The sequence below is a fragment of the Octodon degus genome, unplaced genomic scaffold, assembly GCF_000260255.1.
Source record: "Octodon degus isolate 3935 unplaced genomic scaffold, OctDeg1.0 scaffold00027, whole genome shotgun sequence".
Lineage (NCBI taxonomy): Eukaryota > Metazoa > Chordata > Mammalia > Rodentia > Octodontidae > Octodon > Octodon degus.
In genome coordinates this window covers 5,509,758-5,524,228 of record NW_004524603.1, presented here as the reverse complement: position 1 = coordinate 5,524,228, position 14,471 = coordinate 5,509,758, and the positions used below count along the sequence as shown (strand labels likewise).

The following is a 14,471-nucleotide window of genomic DNA, read 5'->3' as shown; positions in this document are numbered from 1 at the left end:
CTATTATTAATGCTGATTGATGAGGCCGGACGCGCCGCTTTGTGAAAGTTTGCGGCCGGCCGGTGAGGAGGCGGTGACAGCTGCCGGCCGGTCCCCTCCCGCGCCCAGCCCGCCCCCAGCTCGGCCCACCCGGTCCCGCTCGCTCGTAGAGCCCGCACCCCGCGGCTCAGCGGGGACCCCGTGTCCCGGCCCCGCCCCGCCCTCCGCGGGACCGCGCCGCCCCGCCCCCTCCGCACGCAGCCCTGGCGGGAAAGATCGCGGGCGCGGGGTCGGGGGCGGACAGGCTGGGGCCTCTTCCTCCGCCGGGGCCGCTTCGCTCAGTCTCCAGCTCTGGCCTCATGGGTGGTTTCCTCGAGTGCCGCCCTACAAGTACTTACCGCGCCTCCACCTCCGCCTCCCATCCCTTACCTTCCTCCCATCCTTTACCTTCGTTTCTTCCCCTCACGCTTCTCCCCTCCAGGCCCGTTTTTATTCCTATTCCTCTCATTTCGTTAGCTTTTTCCGTCTCTCATCCCCTATCCCAGTCCGTCTTACTGTTTTCTTGTTTTTTCCTCATTCCTTGTCTTTATCTCCTGTCTGTCTGTCTGTCTGATCCCCCTCACGCGCGCTCTCCCTCTCTCCTGCTATTAATTTCCCTGATTGGCTCGGGCTACGGCGCCGCTGATGAGCCCTATTCATTCCCGGGCCTGACACTCTCGACCTGCCCTGGCTGATTGCTGGGGGCTGGCCCCAGAGCGCTGATGAGCCCCAAGGGTCAGCGGCGCTAATTATCCACTAATTGCAGATGACTCTGCTCACCTCCCCCATCCCCAGGCAGAGAAATGGTGGCGCCTTTTATGGTCCCCCCACCTCATGCCCAGCAGTGGAGTTGTCACTCCTGAAGCAAAAGTCACAGGCTCTTTGGCTTCACGGGCTGCTCAGGTCAGTGGGTAATAAAGGGGCTAGAGATGGGCAAGATGATAGCAGGGGACCTGGGACGTCAGCACCCAGAGCCAGCCTGGCGGCCAGCCAACATGAGCATGGCTGGGTCACCTGAAAACTAATTTCAGGTGGGGCTGGGGAGAGCCCAGCCGGCTGAAACAGAAGAGCAAAGCCAGGCGAGTTTACGGAGAGCACATTATGTAGGGTGAGCATCTTGGCCCAGGTGGGGGAGAGTGCTCATGCCCCAGAGCCCCAGAGCCACCCTTGCAGGGCAGATCAGGGCAGGAGGACGCTGTGTCTCCATGGCATTTGTTCTAAGCAGGAGAGTCACCTGCAAGTTGGTCTTGTGAGCACAGTCCTCAGACCGATGGATTTAAAATCAGCACTCTGGAGGACAGGCCCGACAGGATGGCATTGAGCAGGAGGATGGGGCTCAAGAAGGGACCTTTCTTGGGATAGTCCTCGACTCATCCAAAAGGTGAAGCGGAAAGCGTCGCTTTCCAGCAGTTCTCATTCACCTTGGGGTGTCCATTAAACTCAGAGAAACTTCTAAGGGATGAGTCTGGGGGAAGATTCACCGCGGAGAGAGAATGTGCCCCTTAGCTTAGCGCTGGGAACCCCTTAGCTTAGTTCTGGGAAACCCTAACTCTCTGTTAAAGTGGCAGGATGAAGTCTGTCTAAAAATAGCCTTCAGAACAACTCTGTGAAATTAACCAAGTGCTTCGCCCTACTGAGATGAAGGGCCAGACCTCAGAAGTGTGTTGTACTTAGAAAGTGCGAGGTTGAGTATTTGGTGTGACGGCTGTACAGGGCTGGCTACATAACAGTGGCTTATTGACTTGATAAATCATGGAGGGAAGTTCGGGCTACAATTACTGCAATTAAATCTGGATGAGCAGTTTCTGAACCAATCAAATAACGCATGAAGAAGAACCATTTTTAAAAGTAATTACATTCATTTTTTTGCATAGGTAATAAAACACATAGTACAGAATTCCAAAAGCTCAAAAAGATATATACTGAAATCACCCTTCCACCAGTCTCACCAGTAAAAGGTTACTTAAGGAAGCCTGTCTGTCACTCTTTGGCAGTAGAGAATGGATCCTGCGTCGTCAAGGGTAAAAAGGCTCCCATCTAGAAGATGTCACGTAACTCATGATGAGCTATTGCTCATAACTAAGAGGGAAAAATGGACTCTTCACTTAAGCAGGCAGAGAGAACACAAGTTTATACCTTGGTACCAACACAACCCAGTAGGCCACCAACTCTGAGCTGAGACGAGTGACACTTTGGGGACTTTGGTATTGATCTGGTGTGGCTCAGGCTTGGAGACATTGTATCCTATACCATGCGTTCTAACGCTTTTGTATCTTCAATCTGTGCTCTTGCCATGCTAGGGTCATGAAGGGTGGCTTTTTGGGGTCCTTGACAAGCAGTAGCCAGTGTCACATGCTCAGGGGTGACACTTGCAGCCCCTTCCTTCCCTGCCCATTCATCTAGTGTGGAGAGGAGGCCACACGGCAAAAGCAAAAGCCACTTCTGGGAGTAAAAAGACCCGCCCCCTCACTGGGCCAGCGGACCTTGGGCCTTCTTCAACATCTCCTTGGGCCAGAGAGATAAGATAGTTCACTGGCATAAGTGCCCTCCTGGCAAGTACAAGGTCCCGAGTTCAATCCCCGGTACTGAAAAACAAAAACAAAATTCCCTGTGTGCAAGAGAGGATTACTTTGTGCTCCACGTAGCCCAAAGCCGAGGATCACGTGAATGAGGAACTACCGTCCAGAACGAGCTCTTCCAGCAGGTGAGCAGGCGAAGGGCAGAGTGGCCCGGAACAGGACTCAGCTTCCCGAAGATCAGTGGCTCCCCCAGCACCGCTGCTGGCTCTGCCATCAGTACCAAGGACAGATGCTGTGGCTTGCAAATTTCTCACCATCAGGAAATTCCTGTTCTCCTACTGGATCCCTGACCAGAACTCGTCTAGCTGTGTCGGACCTGATCGTTGGCTCTCTCTAGGCACTGGGATCCCCGCTTGGGATGCTAACCAGGAGCAAAGTGTTCTGAAGTCAAAGCCAACAGGTCCACACCGCGGGCTCACTCATTGGCGGGAGAGAGACCCCGTGCGGTGGGCAGCACCGAGCTCTGTGCGCGGGTCCCCTCTGGTGGCAGCAGCGCGCGACTGCAGTCACCGCGGAGGCGCGGGCTGATGCAGCGACCCCTGGCGTTAGGTAGAGGAACGCACGCAGGGCAGAGGAAGGCGCGAGGAGAACCCGCTAAACCCTGGGGGTGAGTAGGGCGGGGCGGGGCCTGGACACCAGCGTCTTAAACTCTAGCGTGCGTACGTGTAGCCGCCTGCATGTTTCCTGTGCCAGTGCATCTGCCGCCCTGCATGTGTGCTGCGTGTGTGAGCCCACGCGTGCACACGCGGGCAGGCTGGTGGTGAGGAGGTCCGCGCCTCCAGTGCAGGGCGGAGTCCTCACGGAGGCGTGAAATTGGTTTGGAGCAAACACATTATGGAAAGCAATTACCGGGGAGAGGCTCTGGGCCCGCGGGACCGACAGCCGGGAGGCTGGGGAGGAGGCTCCCTGCCTGGCCGGGTGTCTGGTGTCTGACCCCAGAGGGAACCTCCTGGCATCCCCTTGCGAGGGACAATGGTAGGCACGGCCTCCACGAGGTGACCACCGCACGTCGCCTTGTGGCCCTCCCCTCAGCCCCTCAGCACCCTCCGCGCAGGGCGCGCCCCTCCCCTCGCATCCCTTGAGCCAGGCATGGCGCCCGTAACACCTCCCCACCCCTACCCCACTCCTTGCTTTCCTCTTCGCCCTCAGCCCCGCTCCCACTGTCGTTCTGCCTTCAGTTCACCGCTCCTATGTTGTGATTAATTCCCACACTGCTTTTGGGATCGATCGAGAATTCACTGAGGGCAGGAATGTGTCTCGCGCACAGCCCTATGCCTAGTCCCTAACACCTGGGGCCCAGGAAGCACAGAAAGAGGACGAAGAGTGGCTGGCCCAGCAGAGAATACCTGTCATCCTAACACTCAGCTGGCTGAGATTGAAAGATTACAAGTTCGAGGCCAGCCTGGGCTACACTGTGAGTCCAAGGCCAGCCTAGACTGCATAGTGAGGCCCTGTCAAGAAAACAAACAAAAAGAAGAGAAGACTAAAATAGAATTTCAAACAAAATTCAGAAGTGGGACCCTCAGGAAAGGTGCTCTCTGAGAGTCAGGACTTCTTGAACATCTGTCAAAGCCGGTGAATCCCACTTATTCCACAGACCGCCCTCCCCTCTGCACCCTGGATTCAGAGGGCCACGCGGGCAGCTCCGGCTGAGCAGAGCCAGTGCAGCCCTTTCCATTTTCCTGGTCCCGCCTCTCCATGGAGAACAAGCACCATCCCTCGTCCAGCTGTTCAAGCCCAAAAGACAGGGAGGGGTCCAGCCCCACATCTGCTCCACCCAACGTTCCCAAAAGGGATGGGGTGTTCCTTGTCCAGTCGGCAGGTGGTCCTAGAGCATGGGCACCCCCTTTCTCAGCGGTCCCTTCCAGTCCTGGGGTGGCAGGGATGCAAGTGCCACCAGCTTTGTGTCCTCCCCTCCTGTCCAGGGATGGGGAGAGGTCATCTCTCCCTGTCTGAGCTAAGGGCCTCTTGGAAAACACCTCCACCTTTAGCTCCTGCACTCCCACAGTTGTCCTGTCAGTTCCCCAAAGGACCCCAAATCTTGCCTACTACGTACTACCCCATTTCTGGCTGGAATGCTGCAGTCACTCCCAGCTCTCCCTGATTCTCTATGACCTCCTCTATCCCAAGCCACTCAGACAACATCCAAAGTGTTTTCCTTTTTTTTTTTTTTTTTTTGGTGATTCCACGGATTAAACCTGAGGCCTTTGCTTTTTTTCTGGGAATTGAACTCAGCGCCTTGTTTGCAAGGCAGGCATCGTGCCACTGAAACTACATCCCTCACCCTTGAGACAGGGTTGGTCTTGCTAAATTGCTCAGGTAGACTTCAATGGTGGTCCTCCTGCTTCAGCTGCTGAGATGCTCAGATCACAGATAGGTGCCACTATGACCAACTCAAAGTGATTTTCTAGGACCTCTTGTCAAAGGTCACCTCCTTAATGAGTGTGTTTCCCTGTCACCATTTAAAATAGTTCCCAGGCCCTGTCACATCGCCCTCTCCCTCGGCTTCTCCCACAAGATACCTGCTCCTGTCTGCTTGGCAGAGAGCGAGACCGGGGATCCCAGGTACCCCATGCCTGTGAGGCCTGGAACTCAGGTGTGCATGGAGTAAATCGGCACCAGGACCTCACCCACCGTGGGGATAGGCGAGATCTCACAAGTGACCGAGCCGTCCCTGACAGAGAAGAGCACCCACAGCCAGGCCCCAGCAGAGGCCCTAGAAACCCCCTCCCAGACCCAGCCATCCTCCCCCGTGAGAACTGTTCATGGGGAGGACCAGCCCCACTTCTTCATCTCGGGATGGTTCCAGAGCCAGCACCTGAAGCGCAGGCAGGCTTTAGTCTAGGCAGCTCACTTCTGCTCTGGTTGTCTACACTGTCCCAGATTTGGAACTCAGATCTTTGGAACCCGTCTCTCACCCAGACCACCAGACCAGGCCCCTGCCACAATTCCCCCCCTCTCCCTGCACTTGGAGGGAAAAATTTCATTCCAGTACATGCACATTCCAGAGCCTGGGAACTGTGCAACGACCCTCGACGTCACAGGTCACAGTGCACTTGATTGGCTGCTCTGTGGTTCCTGGACAGCTCCCCCTCCCTCCTTTACCATCAGGTCTCCTCGGCACCAGCTACTTTTCAGGCCTTTGCCAATACAGTTTACTTGGTGGCTATCTCAGGAGGCAAGAGGTGCATGACAGGTTGGGCTGGGCCTCCACAGCTGGTGGCTGGCAAAGGGAGAAGGTAGGGGACCTGGCACACGGGTGGATGTGGGGACCTGGCAAGTGCCCATCCCGACCCCCCCTGCCAGGGAGCCAGCCAGAGCGAGGCTTGCTGGAGAAAGAACCAAACAGCCTGGAGATTTTAATGTGCACACAAGGTTTGCACAGCCTAGGGGGGGCTCCTGAGCAGCCCCAAGATGTCACTAGTTCTGTCTTCATCAGATGTCACCTGGCCACTGTGGTGTGTCCACTTCCCTCTGGTGGGGATCAGAGCACCCCCACAGAGAGGGACCTGCTGCCAGTGGGGCCGCCTGCTTTGGGCTGGGCTGCCTGCATCAGGGCCCTGCCGCGGGGCACATCTGGAACGAGAGGCCTAGCTTCTAAGCACCCGCTGGTGCCCGAGCAGCTGCTTCCTCTCAGGGCCCACCCCTAGCCCTCCGTTGCCTCCTGCCCACCCCCAGAGTCCAGCACCCTCACCTAGTATAGCACATCCTCGAACTCGAGCTGCAGGTAGCGGAGCAGGCGAGGTGGCAGGGGCAGGCCGGGCAGGGCCAGAGGCAGGCAGCCGGCCAGGTGTGTGCGTAGCGCACAGCGGCTCAGGTGCTGCAGGGATCGTGGCTGCCTCACCAGGGAGAAGAGCGAGGAGTAGAAGTGCCGGTGCTTCTGCGGACAGAGGGAGGGCTCAGCCAGGGCAGGTGCCAGTGTGGCCTGGGGCATCTCCAGGGACCTCTTAGAACACACTCTGACATCTCCCAGGTCATTTCTATGGGGGACCAACAAGGCTGCCCTTTTAGGCGGTGGGAGCCTCGTGTGCTGGGCTGGGGTCTGACCTGCAGCGTTTCAGGAGGTATCAGGCCCACTGCCTCCTCCGGAAGCCTCACGACACTGTAGGTGTTCATCAGGACCTCGATGATCCTCGGGGACGAGTGCCAGCGCTCCAGCACCTGGAGGAGGCAGGGAGGCGTCAGCCTGGCTGCTGTGGCCCACACAGGGTGGCGGGGAGGGGGGAGAGAGCAGCGGTTGTGGGGGGAGACTTTGTTCCAACCAAAAGATCAATGTGAGTCCTAAGCCTGGTGCTCAGGAAGGTGACCTCATGTGGAAGTGGGGTCCTTGCAGATGGAAGGGACTCAAAGTGAGGTCCCTGAGGCCTAACCTGTCCATGGGAAACACAGGTGCGGACACCACACAGAGAGGGCCATGTGACAACAGAGGCAGGCAGTAGAGTGACACCTGGGACAGTGGGCAACCATGAGGAGCTGGAAAGAGACGGGACAGCATGTCAGAGTCCCCAGAGGGGACCCACCCTGTTGACACCCCCCCATTTTTCTAAGGCATCAGTTTATGGGACTTAGTGGTAGCAGCTTCAGGAAACGGGCACAACACTAGCACTTGTTTTGCTTCCTTGCTGGGGGTGCTGGGATGAACTCCACCCCAGCCCGCAGCCGCCGCATTTGCTGCGCAGGGCCTATGCCGATGCTCTCTGTAGCACTCTGTGCGTCTGAACTCTTGGCCTCCAAGCCTACTCAGTGTGGACTTTATTGTCTAAAATTGACAGATGAGAGCAACTGAGGCACAGAAAGGTAACGTGCTCAAGTTGTCTTTCCAGCAGTGTAAGATGGCACAGGGCTGTCACACCATCCTGCTCTCCCATCTACCTCTACAGGAGCTCTGACTTGGCTTTTCTGCTGGTTGGAAAGGAGTCCTGGATCTGTGGCTGAGCTCCCGAGCAGATAGAAAATCACTGTATAGAGTGGAATCTGAAGGGCCGGCCAGACAGCTCAGTGGACTAAAGCACCTGCTTAGGCAGAACGCAGTGGCTGGGGTTCCACCCCCAGCTCGCCGGCCCTGCCCTCGGGGCACACTGAGATGGCGATTCAGACTGGGTATGGTGGTGCGCACCTGTAATCCCAGCGTTTGGAAGGCTGATCACTACAAGTCTGATCTATGTAGTGAGACCCTGTAAACCTCGTACTAAATTTAAAAAAAAAGTTAAAAAGGCAGAATCCACCCAGTGCCAAGTAGGCTAGAGATAGCTGCAGAGGCACAGGGTAGCAAGGTGGGACTCACAGAGGGGCTCAGGCTCTGAGGGCACCGAGGGAGGAGGAGGGCCTGGCAGACACCTGCTGCTCATGGCAGTAGTGCAGAGTTCCAGGACAGGGATGGAGTTGGAGCCAGATCCATCTCACTGGGAAGCGATCTCCTGCTGACCTCTGGTGTGCCCAGCGTGGCGTCAAGGGCGCTTCCTAGCTCGGGTGGTCTCTGAGGTGGTGAACCCCGCAGGGGGCAGCCATGACCCTGCGTGTGCCCTGGTGCCCATGTGATGCCTGCCCATGCCTCCGTCTCTCGAAGGACCTCAAGTGACTGACGTGGCCTTGGGCCCGTGTGGATCTGAAGTCAGCCGTGAACCATCATGTTCCCTAGGCACAGCCCTGCCTACAGTGTCGCCAGCTTGAGACCCTGCCTCCACGGGGTGTGCCGGTGGCAGTGGGCGTGGGTGGAAGGCCAGGCCTTGGCCTTGTCCAAGCGCCCCACATGCCCAGGCCTGTGCTTCCCCATCTGGCCCTGTGCTGTTCATACCAGTGCAGCTCTGGCCTGGTTTTCTAGCCTAGGCCAGCCTCTCCCTCTTTCTCTGAGTGAGGAAAGGACAGACAGATCTGTATGCCCAGGATGCCCACCCCACTGGAGATGCCTGCCGCTTCCTCCTTCCTGGCTCAGGGACCACCCAGCCTCCTCCAGGAAGCCTGCAGCTTCTCCGACCCACAGTACCCTCCTGCACCCAATGTTCCCTTTCATGGATGCCTGGCTGCGCACCACGCCCACTGCAGCCCTGTAGAGTGATGCAAGCTAGTAGAACTGAGCGCCAGCTGTAGGCAGGGCTGTGTCCGAGGCTTCACAAGCGTTACTGCTTCAACGAGCATCAACTCCGCAGCTCGCGCCAACCCTACAGAGCTGCCAGGCTGCTGCAGCTGTTCACAGATAGGAAACAGGACCAGAGAGAGCTAGCACCTTGCTCGGTACCTGGGTGTGGGCAGCATGGCTGGACCCACTAGGGAAAGGGGTGGGCATTTTGCTTTGCTGTTCTCTTTGCCCCCAAAGACAAGCTGAGGGGTAGGACAGGAGTGGGGTCCCGGGAAATCCGCTGGCAGCACCAAGACCTCCTCCCTCCCCGCCTGGCAAGGAAATCATTAGCTGTCAGAGCTGTCGTCAGATTACAGGGAATTGCTCGTCTCCTAATTATCTGGTGTTAATAGGAGATTAATTAGTGTTAATTGTTGATTTTCTTGTATTTTCCCAAAGGGGAGACCAATCTGCCGAACTCTCGGGCTGTTTAATTATTTGGTCTTGCTTAGGAATCCAGACAGATGCTTCTGGGTTTGTGGGCAAAAGGGAACGGGGAGGACAGTGGGGTGGCCCAGGGCGGGGCGGGTTGGGAGGAATCCCCAGCAGGGACAGCAGGACCTGCTGCCCTCTAGCAGCAGCTAGCTCCATCTCCCTGGAGAACAGCTGTCCTCACCCCAGGCTCAGTCCCTCTGAGATGTTATGCAGCCCCCTGCAGGCCCAGCACCACAGGGGACCAGACCCTGCCAGGGGTCTTCAGCACCAGCTTCTGTGGAACACAATTTGGGGAAAGTAACACAAAGTAAGATATAAATTGAAAAGTGACAGCGGAAGGTGTTTTCACAGCCACCAGGGCAATGGCAGCTGGTCCAGGGTAGCGATGAACGCAGAGAGCGGGCCCCCATCCCTTCACAGGGGCTCAGGAGCCCCGGGAAAGGGGTGCACGCTCCGACCTGGGATGCCGCACCCATGTCCAGCGTGTCCATTGAGCACTTGGAGCACCCTTGGATGGTCTGTCCTATAGCACCTGCCCCTGAGGAAACCCAGGGGTTTCCCTGCAGGGGTCCCTGCCGCCCACATCTGTCCCTCCTCCTCCATCATTTGGATCCTTTACAACTCACTGTCGCCACACACTTCTGACACCCACAGTGCATGCAGGGGTACAGTGCACTCATACACGTCCACGTGCGCCACGCGTGTCTGTGCACGTGTGTATGTGTGTATATCCATGCACACATGTGTTTGCACACACTGTGTTATTCTGAGTCCTGGCCTTCACCACTCTTCGGAACGGAAGATGGAAGGAATGATCTGTGTCCCCACGTGGCCTGGGCTGCTGGGTGAAGGCAGCTGCAGCGCGGGCCTTGGTGCCCCGACCCCTGCCCATGGCGGTCTCCCTGCCCGCAGCCCCTGTACCTTGGGCAAGGCCCCCGGCCACACTCGGACGGCGCCATGGTTGAGCAGAGCGCGGACCACATGCTCCGGGGTCTCGGCCAGGGCTGCAGCAGGGCCCTGCAGAGCACAGTGCAGGGGTGTGTGTCCCCCATAGTCCATGGCGTTGGCACTGACGCCACAGGACAGCAAGAGCTCCACAACGGCTGTGTGGCCTCGGCGACAGGCAAGGTGCAAGGGCCGCTGCCTGTCCTGGTCGGCAGCATCAGCATCTGCTCCCGCCGAGAGCAGTAGGTGGCACAACTGGAAACAACGGGCTGAGGTGGCCTGGGCATCGTCAGGGGATGGACAGCGAGTGTCACAGGCAGCCAGCAGCGGTGTCCAGCCTTCAGCATTGCGGGCATCAGGACACGCACCCCGTCTTAGCAGCAGGTCCACCAGCTCCACGTGGCCAAGTCGGGCAGCCGTGTGCAAGGGGGTCTCCTCTTCCTCCTCAGAGCGACCATCTACTCGTGCTCCAAACCTCAGCAGCAGGTCTGCACACCTGGGAAGGGCGAGGTGGCGGTGGAGGAACATGAGCCCGGGCTACACCTTCCTGCTGGCCTGCGCAGAGCAAACTGTCCTTGGCCATCTCAGCAACATTCTATGGGATGAACAGTAGCCTTTTTATTTGTTTATTTCTTGTTTTTGTTTCTTGGTTTGTTTGGGATAAGTCTCACTGTGTAGCCCAGGCTGGCCTCAGACTCACAGCACTCCTCCTGCCGCAGCCTCCTGCATGTGGAGATTACAGGAGAGTGCCACAACAGCTGGTGTAATGGCATTTTTAAAGCCCAGATTCTTTCTACAGGATTCACCCTCTGCCCCTTCCATGGGGACCAAGGTCACAAGCAATTGTCTCACGCCTAGCGCTGCATCCTCCTTGGGCCTGGTCACCATCCTGGGGGCCTCTTGTGACTCACATCACAGAGGGGGACGGAGGCTGTTGGCGTTTGAGCATCTCACGAGGTTTACACAGCTCATAATGGGGCCAGGGGCTGCAGGGTGCTTGTGGCTGGGCTGGGAAGCAGCCTGCAGCTCGGCTGTGGATACAAGGAAATGGGGCCGGAGACGCCCAGTTCCAAAACTCAGATGATCATTTGTGATCCAAGATGGCACTTGGGGGAGATATGTGGGCTAGCGACAAGCTCCCAGGGTCCCAGCACAAGCGGCCTCCTGCTCCAGCCTCCTACGTGTGGAATGGGGCAATAACAAGGCCTTACGGGGAGTGTTTGGGGCTGTACCCAGGACTTTTGCACTGAGCTGTGGCTTCGCCATTTGTTGTTGTTAAATTTGAGACAAGGGCTCTCTAAGTTGCTCAGGTGGGGCTTGAACTTGTGATCCTTCTGCCTCAGCCTCCCAGAGTTCTGAGATTACAGCTGTGTGGCACAGCACCCAGCCCATTATCATTTTAAAAATACATTTGTGTGTGGGCTGGGGAGATAGCTCAAGGGCATAAGCGCCTGCCTGGCAAGCCTAAGGTCCTGAGTTCAAACCTGTACCAAAAAAAAAAAAAAAAAAAAAAAAAAAAAAAAATTGTGTGCTTAGTAAAGAAAGAATGATTATACCTGGACTGAAATGTGGTCAGAACAAAGAAGATGGCGTTACGTGGGCTGTGCTGCCTGACAGGACCAAGCGTGGACAGCATGGTGCTTTTCAGGGCAAGGTGTGAAATTGGGCAGGGGTGGTGTCGGGGCAAGAGGGGCCTGTGCTGTGTGTAGAATTTGCTCCGAGGGGCTAGGGAGATAGCTCAGTAGAATAAGCGCCCCTGAGTTCAATCCCTGGTTCCGCCAAAAAGAAAAAAAAAAAAGAATTTGCTTGGAGATTTGCCAGGGCGACCTTTGTTTGTGTTCACTAAAACACCGAGAGGGGACTTACCCTCCAAGTCCCTTAAATACAGGTCGTACTTGTTTATGTCAATGCAGAGGAAGAGGCCACTGGGCTGTGCATGGGCGGAGCCAAGGCTTTCTTGTGGAAACCGAGCTGACTGCCCATAGCCCGGCCTTGGTGGCCTCTCTGTTCTGCAGTGTCTGGGTCCCTGGACAGCAAGCTCCCCGTGGGCAGGACCAGGCCCTAGCTCCTCCATGTGTAGGGCGGTGTCTGGGACACTGGATAAGCTCAGACAGGATTCAGGCTGTATAGCAACATCACCAAGCTCCACGGATCGAAATGATTTCCTCGGGGCAAGCCCACTGCTAGGGACCAGGGGGGGTGACGGATGGGGCGTAGTTGCTCCCCACTCCTCCACCCCTGCCCAGCATGCCTGCCAGCGTGCAACCTATCCCTACCCTCACCTGACCGCCTCTCGCCTCCCTTAGGGGGCACTAGGGTGTGGGAAGGAGGTCACTCACGGGAGGGCGCCAGGACCTTGGCAGAGATGCAGGGGTCGTTTCCCGTCCTGGTCAGGGAGGTTGGGGTCAGCACCGGCCACCAGCAGCACATGGACACAGGTGCTGTGGCCAGCTGCGCAGGCCTCGTGCAGGGCGGTGCGGCCCCCTGGGGCGCTGTCCGGCTGAGCCCTGCGCCTCAGCAGCAGCCGCAGTACCTCTGTGTGGCCCCGGCTGGCTGCCACGTGCAGTGGGGTGGTCAGCTCCTCCTGGTACGTCAGGGACCATAGTCCTAGGGAGAGAGGGGCGCGAGCCTCAGAGCTTAAGAGTGGCATTGGCAAAGGGGGCCCAGAGCTCTGCTGCAGCCCCCAGCCCCGCCGGGGTCCCAGGACCTCAGCCCATACTCAGAGCACGGATGTTGTATCGGAAGTCCCTCCACCGCTCTGGGTCGCTGGTATCAAAGACAGAATCAGGAGCCAGGCTGGCACTGGAGTCTGAGAGGATGCGGGACACAGAGCCTGCGTCCCCTGCCAGCACTGCCTGCCAGAAGGCGAGGGCAGGTCCTGAGGCTGTGCGGGTGGCGATGGGTCCCAGGCGGGGCTCCGGAGCTTCCTCAGAGCCGCTGCCGGGCCTTTCCACCAGCCTGGCACAGAGGGTGTGTCTGTCACCCTGGGGCTGTCGCTGCCCCCGGCACTCTTCTGGGGACCAGCTCATGAGCTTGCAGGAAGAGCAAGAGGCCAGAGGAGGGAAATGCAGAGATTGAGGCCGAGTGTCGCTGCGTCCCCAGCTGGAGCCCGGCCTGGCCACGAGGTCCGGCAAGAGCTATTCTGGGCTCCGCGTGACTTCTCCTCAGGGCCAAGGTGTTTGTGGTGGGGAGCAGCAACCAGGGGCTTCACCACTTCCCAGAGCCCTGGGGTTCTGTGCCTGGAGGGCTCAGGCCAGCCCAGATCACACGTAGGTCCCCCACAGCAGGCGGCCCCTCACCCCTCTGGTGGCTGCTCCATCGTGGCTCCGCGGCCTGGCTCTGCAGCAGCAGGTTGGCTGTGCTGTGCGGGGGGAACAGGGCCTGCAGCCTCTCCAGGTCCCCGGTGTAGAGCGCGTTCTGCAGGGCCATGTCCTGGCAAGGCAGTGGCGAAGGCCATGAAGGAGTCCCCCAGGTCGGGCAGGAAGGGGCCAAAGGGAAGCGCTCCAGGCGCTGTCCCCGGAGGGCTGGGGAGCCCCTTTCCCTGGGCATGGCTGGTTCCTGGGTGAGAACGCCGGAGCAGTGGGACTGGTGGTGGGGAGCTCTGGGTGTGGGCGGGGTGGGGTTCTGGGCCCCACCAGGCAGTGGAAGGAACAGGCAGCACACACAGACCGCTATAAATAGCCCATAAATAGCCCCGCTGGCCCTGCCCCAGTGCCAGCTAGGAGGAGCAGAAGGGGATCTGCGGCCCAGGGAAGAGCTATGTTTGCCCCTCCCCCCGTGCCCACTCCCATGCCCATCTTCCTCTTCCTCCTCTTCTTGAGAGCACAGGGGCTCCCCAGAGTTCCTGACCTGGCCCACCTCAAGCCACTCTGTCCCTAGCAAAGGTGCCCACAGACACCCCCTGTACCCCAGGCAGGAGCCACGTCCCACTGGCTAGGGATTGAGGCTCTGTACAGACAGGTGGTAGAAGGGTCACTAAGGGAGGAGGTGGAAATGGCCACGAGAGGGCAAAGGTTCCACAATCTGTCTGCTGAAACCTGTAGAACTTGGGATGTTAGCAGCGGGACCAAACTCTCTCACACTTGCAAAGTGAGGATACTGAGGCCCGGGACACACAGGGAGCCCGCACCAGCGGGGTTGGGGGCGCAGTCAGCATTTCTCTTTTCTCACTGCACCCCTCCTTTCTCCCCCCCTCCTCTTTCTCCTCTCCTTCCTCTCCTAACTTTTCTCCTCCAAGTACCACAAGGGGCAAAGGAGCTGGAAGCTGGCACATAAAGTGCCAGGCAGGGGCTGTCGGGTAATCCCCGAAGGCAGCAGGATTTGGGCTAGGGCAGAGGGAGGTGGATGGAAGAGGCAGGGTGGGCTGGAAGGCGCACAGC

At 58.1% G+C, this 14,471-nt stretch overlaps 2 protein-coding genes across 7 annotated transcripts in view; both read right to left on the bottom strand.

The window, feature by feature from the left end:
* Window positions 1-5,171, bottom strand: part of Gbx1 (gastrulation brain homeobox 1) — a 27,603-nt gene extending 22,432 nt beyond the window's left edge. Inside the window, exon 1 of the mRNA XM_004629071.1 lies at window positions 5,120-5,171. Coding sequence (XP_004629128.1) covers window positions 5,120-5,171 — 52 coding nt within the window. The remainder of the gene's footprint in view (window positions 1-5,119) is intronic.
* Window positions 1,882-13,683, bottom strand: Asb10 (ankyrin repeat and SOCS box containing 10). Of its 6 annotated transcripts, XR_002820631.1 has the most exons (8): window positions 13,392-13,683; window positions 12,812-12,901; window positions 12,432-12,699; window positions 10,069-10,588; window positions 6,645-6,758; window positions 6,292-6,477; window positions 3,944-4,048; window positions 1,882-2,804 (listed from the first exon to the last, which is right to left on the bottom strand). XR_002820631.1 is itself a non-coding variant. In XM_023712873.1 (7 exons), exons 1-6 carry the CDS (start codon window positions 13,639-13,641, stop codon window positions 6,292-6,294), a joined length of 1,428 nt encoding a protein of 475 aa, XP_023568641.1. In that variant the 5' UTR covers window positions 13,642-13,683; the 3' UTR covers window positions 1,882-4,048. The 6 variants fall into 6 exon arrangements, 5 of the variants coding, with proteins under 5 accessions (XP_023568641.1, XP_023568642.1, XP_023568643.1 ...); XM_023712873.1 differs by having other exon boundaries at window positions 1,882-4,048; XM_023712874.1 differs by lacking the exon at window positions 3,944-4,048.
* Between the last annotated feature and the right edge of the window lie 788 nt (window positions 13,684-14,471).